Source organism: Podarcis bocagei, assembly GCF_964188305.1.
Source record: "Podarcis bocagei genome assembly, chromosome: 13".
NCBI lineage: Eukaryota > Metazoa > Chordata > Lepidosauria > Squamata > Lacertidae > Podarcis > Podarcis bocagei.
In genome coordinates this window covers 54,708,948-54,721,134 of record NC_138138.1, presented here as the reverse complement: position 1 = coordinate 54,721,134, position 12,187 = coordinate 54,708,948, and the positions used below count along the sequence as shown (strand labels likewise).

At 49.9% G+C, this 12,187-nt stretch overlaps 1 protein-coding gene across 15 annotated transcripts in view; it reads right to left on the bottom strand.

The window, feature by feature from the left end:
• Positions 1 to 12,187, bottom strand: part of DLG4 (discs large MAGUK scaffold protein 4) — a gene marked incomplete at its 5' end in the record, with an annotated part of 129,254 nt that overhangs the window by 33,698 nt on the left and 83,369 nt on the right. Inside the window, one exon of one of the 15 annotated variants that reach the window (XM_081167823.1) lies at positions 4,483 to 4,780. The exons of the other annotated variants lie outside the window; for them this stretch is intronic. Coding sequence (XP_081023949.1) covers positions 4,483 to 4,572 — 90 coding nt within the window. Of the gene's footprint in view, positions 1 to 4,482; positions 4,781 to 12,187 lie in introns of those variants that run through there. 15 annotated transcript variants of the gene reach the window in all.

The window sequence follows — 12,187 nt, the reverse complement described above, 5'->3', positions numbered from 1 at the left end:
CCAGATTAAACCTTGGAATCAGTGTTCAAAACTCCCGTTGTTCTAGGCACATTTTGTGACAGGGAATTTCATTAGAGCGAGCAGTTTCTGAGCTCTGGGCGCAGTACCGCCTAAGATTTCAGATTAAAACTGCAGAGTGGAAGGAAAGGAGGACCTTTTTCTGCCTCCCCACTTCCAGCTACTCTCTGAAGAATGGAGAAGAGACTGCCTTCAGAATATTAGGGGGGTGGGCAGGGAAGGACTAGACCAAATGAAAAACGAACATAATATTTTAGCTGCCGTTCATTCGTTTTCAGCTTTGTATTCTTGTTATAAAAAAGGGTGCCTAGACATTCTGTTGTTGTGCCCATAACCTAGGTTTAAGGTGCCATTGAGCTCCTAGCTTTCATATCCCAGTTTCTAACACTGCTTGGGATATCATAAGGTGCCTTGAGAGCAGTACATGTGAAAAGGATCTAGGAGTCTTGGTTGACCACAAACTTGACATGAGCCAACAGTGTGACGCGGCAGCTAAAAAAGCCAATGCAATTCTGGGCTGCATCAATAGGAGTATAGCATCTAGATCAAGGGAAGTAATAATGCCACTGTATTCTGCTCTGGTCAGACCTCACCTGGAGTACTGTGTCCAGTTCTGGGCACCACAATTCAAGAAGGACACTGACAAACTGGCACGTGTCCAGAGGAGGGCAACCAAAATGGTCCAAGGCCTGGAAACGATGCCTTGTGAGGAACGGCTAAGGGAGCTGGGCATGTTTAGCCTGGAGAAGAGGAGGTTAAGGGGTGATATGATAGCCATGTTCAAATATATACAGTGGTGCCTCGCAAGACGAAATTAATCCATTCCGCAAGTCTCTTCGTCTTGCGGTTTTTTTGTCTTGCGAAGCACGGCTATTAGCGGCTTAGCGGCTTAGTGGCTATTAACGGCTTAGCGGCTATTAACGGCTTAGTGGCTTTAAGAAAAAGGAAACAAACTCGCAAGAACTCGCAAGACGTTTCATCTTGCGAAGCAAGCCCATAGGGAAATTCGTATTGCGGAACGACTCAAAAAACGGAAAACTCTTTCGTCTTGCGCGTTTTTCGTCTTGCGAGGCATTCGTCTTGCGAGGTACCACTGTAAAAGGATGTCATATAGAGGAGGGAGAAAGGTTGTTTTCTGCTGCTCCAGAGAAGCGGACACGGAGCAATGGATCCAAACTACAAGAAAGAAGATTCCACCTAAACATTAGGAAGAACTTCCTGACAGTAAGAGCTGTTTGACAGTGGAATTTGCTGCCAGGGAGTGTGGTGGAGTCTCCTCCTTTGGAGGTCTTTAAGCAGAGGCTTGACAACCATATGTCAGGAGTGCTCTGATGGTGTTTCCTGCTTGGCAGGGGGTTGGACTCGATGGCCCTTGTGGTCTCTTCCAACTCTAGGATTCTATGATTCTATGATTCTTATACAAAGTCAGAACCTCTCATCCGCCCAGCTCAGTATTGCCAACTCTCATTGACAGTAGCTCTTCAGAGTTTCAGACAGGGGACGTTCCCAGCCCATACTTGGAGACACTGCTGGGAACTGAACCCGGGACCTTCTGAATGCAAAGCAGCTGCTCTACCACTGAGCTACAGCCCCACCAGCACTGTAAGTGCAAAGCTCTAGGATACCAATTTAAAAAGACATGGCTTCCTGTGAATATTTCCGGGAGCTGTGGTTTGTTAAGGGTGCTGAGAATTGGTACGAGACCTCTATTCCCCTCCCAAAGCTACAATCCTCAGCGTTCCCAGGGAAGTGGGATGGACGGTGAAGCCACGCTGGGATTTGTAGCTCTGTGAGCGGAACAGGGGTCTCCTAACAACTCTCGGCACCCTTCACAAAGTTTCCAGGATTTTGCAGGGGAAGCCATGACTGTTTAAAGAAGAATGACAGTGCTTTAAAGGTATAGTGCAGAAGGGGTCTAAAGTAATAGGAATCTAAGAAGCTGCCTTATATTTAGTCACAGCCCACCCAGGAAATGCCAAGAACTGAACCTGGAGCCTTCTGCATGCAAGGCAGCTTATCTGCCAGAGTTCTGACCCCTCCTTCCTTCCTCATTTCCCCAGTCCTCTGATTACTCTACAATTGCCATAGGAGAGGGGAGCATTATCCACATGTCACAACATCAGCACCAGCTCTAAGACTCAGAAAGAGAACGTAGGGTTAGCTATATAAAACTGGGTGGGGTGAGAGGTTGCATCCCAAACAAGGGTCTCCTATGTCAAGATGGCTGCATTTTAAAGTGGCATTCAGAGGGCACCAATACCCCCCTCAAAAAACCCTCACAGCTGTCCCTGCACCCCATAAACAAGCAGGTAGACCCCTGAATTCTGCTCAAGTCATGGGCAACAGTTGTGCCAAGGGCCAAATTCCTAGCTCCAGCAGGCAAAAGGCCTCCTTTAAGGACAGCTGCCCTTCTCCCCCCACCGCACACACACATCTCCACAGAGCAGGCCTTCCGCAGCTGCGTCCATCCCCCTGCCAGGCGATGCAGCAATCCCAGGGAAGGTCTGCCAAGGCAAATTGGGGGCCTTTAATCTTCTAAATGCACCCTCCTTCGGGATCCAGAGCCGGCCCTGCCAGCTGGGCATGGAGGGATCTAGAAAAGGCCACGACAACAGGAGGCAATGCAGTTTCCAGAAGGAACATAGTGGTGCTGGCCGCTGCAGTCTTGCTAGGAGCCTTGTGGGGGGGGGGAGCCTGGATAGGGAGGATCTAAATTAAGTTGGGATGGGGTGACACAACTGGCTGTAGTCCTGATAGGCAGGGTCAAGCTGGGGCAGCAGAGCCTAGTTTGGGGGGTGGCAGCCCGAGGATGAGTGTAGCACACAGGGATCAAACGCTAGGATTCATTCACCTTTTTTTTTAACAACTGCAATGCTTCTACAAAAAGGGAATGGAGGGGAAGGGTGGCTCTCCCCCCCCTTTATTAAAAAGCAAAGCACACAAAAAACAAACTGATCAGGAACCCAAGTCATGAAAGTCCTTCTTCACTCTCCCATTCATAACTCAGGAAAATTTACAGTATAAACACTGACGCCATCTGTCTATAAAGCTGACGCACAACCTCCCCCCTCCCCTGCTCCCCCAACACACTCATATATATACACACACTGCTTACTTCACATAGATCCCAAAGGGAACTGAAAGGGCTGACAGCCCTCTAATCCTGACCCTCCAATATTCCTGGCCAAAGGACTACTCCCCACCCCAAATCATCCACCCCTAGATAATTATCTGGGAGATAACCTGTGCTTTTCCTGGGGGTATCCCTTGCAACCCATCCACATCCAGTCAGACAGACATATAAATACCCTGCACCCCAATATTCTGTTGTCCAGAGCACAAATTTTCATCTTCTATCCTTTCCAGAAAAATCCCAGTCATGGTTAGTTTATTCACAGACCCTCCCACCCCACTTTGAGTTCCAGATGAGATGGGCCTTCTGAAGAACATCTACAGCCCCTCATGACCCACGCCCCCAATGCCCTGACTATCATGAAGCCCCCTGCCCCCACTATTTCAGCCCCTCTTAATCTCCTTGCATTCCAACTCAACCACAGGGACACCCCTCCAATACAGACTTTCCAGAACCCCAAGGTTCTGCTAAGACCCTCAAATGCTGCCCCACTCCTGACTTTTATCTCCTTCCCAGCCATCTTATCCTGCACCCCTGGGAATCCTTGTATCATTTATTAGTTGAGGGGGGGGTTAAGGACAAGGCCATCTATGGGTCTGGGCCCAGAGCGAAGAGCCAGATGGGCTGAGAGGAAAAGGACGTTCTGCCTTGTGTCTGTTCCCACCCACCCACGCAGACAGAAAACCATTTGTTTACCACCATTACCCCAAAGCCACCCCCATCCCGCCCCATGGAGCTCAGACCTCCCAGAGAACCCAGGAGTCCGGGTTACCTCCCACTCACTCGCTGTCTTGCAACCCAATCAACCCCAGGAGAAAATAAAAAATTCACCTCCCCTCATTAGCCTTGGAGTCCTGGCTCCCTTCCCATAGGCACACCTCCCCCTCAGCCCCCCCCAACCCAGGAGTCCTAGGTCCCACCATTGCCCCTTTTCACTGTCCTCTGAAGTCCCTATCATGTCACACCCCGTCTCTCCCCCTTGCGCCTAGAACTCTGTCTCCCCCCCCAAAAAAGTACCCTGTTCCTTCCTCCAACCAATTTCTTACTTTCCCCCCACCCCAAACTATCTGGCTTGTACACCCCCCAAAAATACAAGCTGCAGCCCTAGTGGCTTTGAACCATGCCCCACTTTTTAACCCCAAACTCCACAGTGACCCCTAACTCCACCCGTTCCCCTCCTCCAGCCCCCTCACTATTCCTCCCTGCTGCTGATACGCCCCTCCCAAGCAAAACTGAGATTTCTCTCCCTCCCCATGTTCACCCATCCCACCCACTCCAATGCCATGACAGGGGTGCTCCCCCTCCAGCCCGCTCCCCCCCAAACCCCGTACCGTGAGCAGGTGCCTTTGCCTCTTCGCCTTCCGGACGTTGCTAATAAACCTTCGCCCCATTTTCTTGGCATACCACACGGACACAAACATGATGCCCCCTGGGGCGACGCTCCAGAGGGTGGCAGGAGGGTGGAGAAACAGGGAGAATGCCCCCTTCAAGTTCTTTGTATACCTCCCCCAATATTTTCCTTTTAAGACTACCTAAACTGGCAGGGCAAGACCAAAATATATTTTAGGGGAGGGGGAAGGGGTTTTAAATTCACCAGGCAAATATTAGGGGAAAGGGGGCATTGTTCCCCCCTGTGCCCCCTTTCTCTGCCGGGATGCAGACCCGTCTCTCTCTCTGGATGGGGCGGGGGGGGGGGACACAATGTCCCCCTCTGGCAGAAGGAGGTGGAAGGAGCAAGCAGGCTGCTTAGGACCTTCCCGTCTTCACCACCATCATCATGCCACCCTCACGCTCTCTCTGCCTCCTTTTCGCTTGCTCCCCGTCAGGTGGACGGAAAAGATGCAGGGAGGGAAGCCAAACAATCTCCCTCTCTCTGTGTGCTCAATGGGCCAGAAAGAATTCAATGAGAAGGGGGGGGGGGGTTGGAGAAGAAGAAAAAAAGAGGGAGGGGAAGGAGGAGGGGGAGGGAAGGAAAAGAAAAACAGGTGGAATAGGAAATTTCCACCGAGGGAGGAATAGATCTGGAGGCCAGCGGATGGATGGATGCCGCTCACCTCTGGGGGGGGGGGACCACCGATGGGCAAGGGGCCCGATCCACCCCGGCGAGAAAGCACTGTTTGCACCCCCTCCCTTCGGGGCTAAAGGCTGTTTGTGACTCCCAGCATCCCTGAGCTTCTCTCTGCCCCCCCCCCCGCTCCACACACACACTCACACTCACGCAGACTGCCTCCCCCCTCTCTCCTTCGCTCGCAGCGGATGGCGAGGCAGACGGCTGCCCAGATGGAGCCGGGTTCGGGTTCTACGTGCCTGATGGGGCCGAGGAGGCACGGCGGCGAAGAAAGGAGGTTTTTCCCCTCTGGAAAGGACGGAGTCTTGCTATTCCTGCCTTGCTAGAAGGCAATGATCCCCCGCTCTCTGGTCCCGGGTGGTTGGGCTCAGGTTTGGCTTTGGGAGCGGGGGGAGGGAGGGAAAGCTAGCGGGGTTGAGGGGCTCCATCCCTCTTGAGCATCGTTCATCAGGCAGGCAGAAAACGGGAAAGGGGGAGGCACCTGGGCTTCCGGTGGGGGGGGCGCTGGGGAAGGACGCCAGGACGCCTGGGTTCTCAAGAGAGCAGAGGAGGTTAGGGCAGAGGGGAGCAGGGAGCAGTTGGGGGAGAGCTGGGAGCTTGGGCTCTTAGGGAAGTGGGGGAGGCATATTATTATTATTCTAGGAGCAAGGTCTCCTGGATTCTTTGGGAAGGGAGAGCAAAGAGGCGAAAGGGCGAGGAGCAGGGAAAATCCGGTAATCTGGAGGAAGAACGGGGCACAGTGGGTTAACAAAAGAGATGTTCCAGAACCCCGGGCGCCTTGTTTCTCTGGGGCAGTATGGGGTTGGAGAGAGCCCAAGCCCAGGTTTTCCGGATAGAAAGTGGAGTTCTGCTTGGATTAGGACAAATGGGGAGGTGTGGGGGAGGGGAAGGGGCAGAACTCCTGAGTTCTGGAACAGAACGAGACCATGTCCTTGTGGAGCTGCAGGTGTCATGAGCGGCCACCAGGTGGCGCCCTTATCACGCTGAAAGGAGGCACTTTGGGGTGCTAAGCGACAATGGGGCTTTTCCTGGAGGCAGGGAGAAAGGAAGAAGAATAAGGGGAAGAAGGTGAAGGAAGCGGGGAAAAGAAGAGGCCTCCTAGTTATTAGGGAAAAGGTTTTTGCAGGGGCCAGACACCTGCTTAAAAAGTGCAGGGATGGCGGAAACCTCGCCGCAGTGAGCTTTGCACAACCACGGCAGGCTCTCACTGAGCCCCAAGGATGCAGCTCTGCCGAAAAGACGCCGCTCAGTATCCCTTGCTCAGGCCTGCCGCACAGCACCCCCTAGTGGCTCTTTCTCCCTCCTCCTCCTCACGCCCTCTATCAGCCCTTGGTCTGGCGCTCAGGTTAATTGGATTGGGAGGAGGAGGCTTCTGTCAGGACAGGCCTCTTAGGTCACCTCTCTGATGGGATTAGAAGCACCACAGCAGTCCCCTGCGGAAAGGTGAGGGCGGGTGATCCGATGAGCCCCATGAGATCTGCGCCCACCACACCACATGCCAGGCCCGGCTCTGTCCCGGGAGGAACTCTCCCCACTCCAAAGAGAAGATGCGTTAGCAACCTTAGAAAGTCACAGTCCTACAGTTTAGGATAGGGCAGGTGTTGAAATAAGTAGTGCAGTCAGCTCCAGCCAACAGCTGTGGACACTGTGACTCTGGTGGGGAACCCACACGTCCAGGACCCCATGTTCCTATATTCTCTATAGGCCTCTTGAAGGGTCAGACAAGACAAGGGGTTTCTAAGGCTTAAAGCCAGCTGCAAGGACTAAATCGGGCCAGGGTTACAGTCCTGTGGGGTGCGGGAGGGAATGAAGAAGAAGAAGTTTTATTTATACCCCACCCTCCCCAGCCGAAGCCGGGCTCAGGGCGGCTAACAACAATCAAATAATGCAACATTCTAAAAACATTTCATTATAAAAATTAATTAAAATCAAATTGATGGCAACCATTAAGCAAAAATTCTGTGCAGATTGCCAGAGGAGGGGGTCAGGCTGCGCCCTGACCAAAGGCCTGGTGGAACAGTTCTGTCTTGCAGGCCCTGCGGAAAGATGTCAGGTCCCGCAGGGCCCTAGTCTCTTGTGACAGAGCGTTCCACCAGATTGGAGCCGCGGCCGAAAAAGCCCTGGCTCTAGTTGAAGAAGAAGAAGAAGTTTTATTTATAGCCCGCCCTCCCCAGCCAAGACCGGGCTCAGGGCGGCTAACACCAGGTATAAAAACAATTGATTAAAATACAACATAAAAACAAGATTGAAATGCAACATTAAAATGCAGCCTCATTTCAGTAGAAACTCAAATCAAAAACTTTTTGGGGATGAAAATGTCAAATCTTCACCAAGGCCAACTATCCAGACTGGTCCTAGATAGTTAACATACACACACACCCTTTATGTTGTTTCCATGGTTTAAAATGAAAGAAACAAAGGAAGCTGATACTGAGTCAGACTACTGGAGTCCATCTAGCTCAGAATTTCCCACTCTGACTGGCAGCAGCAGCTCTCCAGGGTTTCAGATAGGGAGTCTCTCCTAGCCCAACCCGGAGATGCTGTCGGGGATTGAATCTGGCACCTGCACGCGAAGCAGATGCTCTGTCACTGAGCTGCAGCCAAATCCCCCAAGAATAAAGCAAGATTCTAGCCCTCATCGTTCAGAATGAAGGGCTGGAATAGAGAAGAACATGGGAAGCCAGGTCTGTCTAGCTCAGTCTTGTCTACATGGACTGGCAGCAGTGGCTCTCCAGAGATTCAGGCAGGGAGTCTCTCCCAACCCTATCTGGAGGTGCCATTGGGGATTGAACCCAGGACCTTCTGCACACAAGGCAGCTGCTCTGTCACGGATCTTACAGCCCACCCCACACCACTGCAAGGCTACCATGAGGCCCTCTTATTGGGGTGGCGTATGGTGGGGGCAGGGAGCCCCATTGCAACAAGATGAAGTGTGGATGAACCCCCCCATCTCTTCTGACAAGTCATCCATGCTTGGCTCTCTCACACACACAGCTATTAGGGGGTGGCTGAGCCCCATGGATTCTGCACCAGACCCAGATCTCCTTCACCTTCTTCTCCTTTATTAAACTTTTCTTTTTTTAAAGAACCTTTGCTTACAGGGGAGCTGAGCCCCCAACAAAAGGTGAGACTCCAGACCCTCAATTTGCAGAGAGGGGCCAATACACAGAGTCCTGGGACCAGATAATCTTATTTCCTTCAAATGTGTGTGATTGCATACATACATTTGAATTAGCAAATGCAAGTAATTTGTGCCATGGACCTGGGCTTAGAGTCTTTGAAAGACCTAGCAGCACTTCCTACCCTCACCCCGCCCCAAACCTCTTGGATTCTGGTATATCCTCTTCCAACCTCCTGCAAGAAATTCTGCCCCACACCCAAGTGCCTCGGCTCCCGTTGGCCTCTGCTAGGAGGCTTCCTCTCCCACCGCCCCCTGCACCCAGAAGAGTTTGACTAACAAAAGGATCTTGAATTCTCCATTGAAGGTTTATTGGTTGCCATTATCATTACTAGAATTAATTTATTAATTGTCTTCTAACCCACCGTCTCAAAGCGATTTACACATAAGATAATTAAAACCGTTCATAGTAAAGATTTATCCAGCTGTGAGAGACCGTTTTAGGGTTTTAAACCACAACTAAAGGCATTGTCGTGTCTGTAGGAAGTACAAAATTGGTATATTTTAGAGCAAGGGACAGATTCTCGAAAAGTTCTACTCTACCCCACTGTTCCCTGGGTCTGCTTGTGACCAGTCACAAAATGGTGGTTCAAGGGGCAGAGTCAACCACAAAATGGCGACATCTGGAGAATAGGTACAATATAGGCTGGTAAACACTGATAGCATTTTCTGCAGCTGTCTAATCCCTCTGCGGAAATGGCTTATTCTTTGGTGTAGCAGTTTCCTTGTGGCAGGGTGTTCCACAGTCCAGCTAAGTAGAGACTTTAGCTCTGGAGGCATCAGGAAACAGCTTCCACATTTTAGGCACAATTTCCTGATCCTGAGTCTTTCAGACTGGGCATGCCCTCCCATTTAATCTGCATCTCATTTGATCGCACCAAAGGCTGGGGAAGCTGTGGGCACATTACACTAAACACAATCCATATCTCTCCCGTACCTATCCTGTCATTTCTTAGGAAATACTGCATTTTGACACATTTCCCTCCAAACCATTTTCAATCTGAATTGAGAAAAGGACCTAGCTGAATTTTAAGAGAGTAACCAGTGCACAGTCGTAGAATGGAGGAATGGGACCCTGTGGCCTTCCAGTGTTTCCCAACCTTGGGCCTCCAGCTGTTTTTGAACTACAATTCCCATCATCCCTGACCACTGGTCTTGCTAGCTAGGGATGATGGGAGTTGTAGTCCAAAAACAGCTGGAGGCCCAAGGTTGGGAAACACTGTAAACATTGCTGGTCTCCCACCTCCCAGCAACCCCAGAAGTCAGCATGGCCACGGGCCAGGGATGGTGGGAGCTAACCATCCAACAACACGTGGGGAATCACAGGTTTGGCTTGAAAGGATCAGCATCTAATGGATCCTTTTTGGCTTTACACTTTCCCTCCCTGCCAGCTAACACCAGTGCTTATCAGCCATCGCTGCAGTTAACTTGCACCTTACTCCCATCCCCAAGTGCCTGTTTCTTTCATCGCTCATCCCTGCTCATTTTACTGTCATAAGAACATAACAGCATTAGAAGAGTCCTGCTTGATCAGGCCAATGGCCCGCCTAGTCCAGGATCCTTTTCTCACAGTGGCCAGCCTGTGAGAAACTTGCAAGCGGGATCCAAACACAAGAGTCCTCTCCAGCTCCTGAAGGTTCCAGCGACTGGCATTCAGAAGCACAGTTACCTCCAACTGCAGAGGCAAAGCAGAACCGTCATGGCTAGTAGCCATCAACAGCGCTCTCTTCCACGAATTTGGGGATACAGTATAGGGGATTCACTCCATTCCTTTGATCATTGTGGCTGCCCTTTTCTTCCTCTTATAGCACCTTCCTTTTCTCATACCCTTCTTCTCTATTCCCAATTTGGTATTACAGTAAGCCCACAATTTATGAGGTTGTTACGTTCCAGGGATCACACCTAAAGCCAAAATTGTGTATAGTCAAAACCCATTGAGTTCAATGGAGGGAAGGGGGATTGCCAAAGTCATTTTTCCCGGAACCCCAACCCCTTTCCGCCTCTTTTTATTTTAAAATTTGCCACATGCATAAAGTCGAGGGTGCACAAGTTAAATGCACGTAAATTGTGGGCTGGCTCACTGTATTACTTTTAAAAAAAAATATTTACACTGTTATCTCTCTTCATTGTCCATCTTTGCCTGCTACAGATCCACTCTCACCTCATGCTCTAACTGTCCTTTCCCGTGCGCCTATGCGCTGTGCATGTGAGGAGCTGCTGCTGCTGCTGCTGCTAGTGTCCCTCCTGTCAAAAGACTACTGCATGACCATGGGGCGGACTGCAGTGCAGAGGCTCAATGGTGGTGGCCTTTGACGCACAGTCTGAGAAATGTTGATTTTTGTGGATCTGCAAGGAGCAAGTTCTGCATATATGCTACATCAAGCAAAAATAAATAAATCTGGGTGTTATATAACGGGGGGAGGGGGGCTTTCAAATTTCCATACTTCCTCCTACACCAACCTAAATTGGTCACAAGAACACCAGAATATGTATATAACACCTCTCTGTTCAGATATCTGTACTGGTTGCGCCCATTTGCTATGGGACCAAATTCAATGTGTTACTACTAGTATATAAAGCCTTTAACAGCTTGGGACCAGTATACTTGCAGGATCGTCACACCCCATATATGCCCACTGGACTGATTTGATCTGTAGAACTGGCACTGCTACACATAACACCTGCTAGGCACTTGTAGAAAATCTATCTTTTAGCATGGCAGCCCCACATTTTGGAACTACCGGGCTATTGAGATCAGGCAGGTACCTTCGCTGTACTCTTTAAACCATTTTAGTTTAGGCAAGCCTATCGAGTTACAGGCACAGAGAAGTTACATCTGTTTTATCTCCTGTTGATTTTAACTCATCTTTCCAATGCTTTGATATGCTTGCTTTTAACTGCTTTTTTGCTGAGATGTTTAATGTTTTATTTCACATTTTTGCAAACTGCTTAGAGGGTTGGTTGTTTTTCCTACAATCAAAAGGTATATACATTTGGTTAAGTAAATAAAATAATAATTGAGCCCTGCTGGATCAGATCTACTGGAGTGTGAAGGTAACCCGAGAGGTAAAATGCTCCTGAAAAACAGAGGACCCACCATGATTACTGACCTACCCATCCACCATGTCCAAAAGAAGGTAACATTTCCTGTGCTATTAAAAACTACAGTAGTACCTCGCAAGACGAATGCCTTGCAAGACGAAAAACGCGCAAGACGAAAGAGTTTTCCGTTTTTTGAGTCGTTCCGCAAGACGAATTTCCCTATGGGCTTGCTTCGCAAGACGAAACGTCTTGCGAGTTCTTGCGAGTTTGTTTCCTTTTTCTTAAAGCCACTAAGCCGTTAATAGCCACTAAGCCGCTAAGCCGCTAAGCTGCTAAGCTGCTAATAGCCGTGCTTCGCAAGACGAAAAAACCGCAAGACGAAGAGACTCGCGGAACGGATTAATTTCGTCTTGTGAGGCACCACTGTATATGCACACAAACATTTTGGAATAAAAGAAAGAAGGGGCGGAGGGGAGAGAGAGAGAAATACAAACTGACAAAGACCCTAGAAAGATGGTGGAGAGGGGATTCTGCAAGGCCTAGAACAGCCATTTGATTAGATCTGTCAAGGGGTCCTTATTCACCATTTGTCAAAAATTATTATTCCAATAATTCATAGGAAGGGGCCAGTTGTTAGAAAAATGGCCCTCTCCCAGCCTGTCTCCCCTCATTCCTCGTAAGGAAGGTAATTCATTGAATTGCACGCCAGTCCGGTCCCTAAATCAGCCAATGCACCAAAGCCCATACA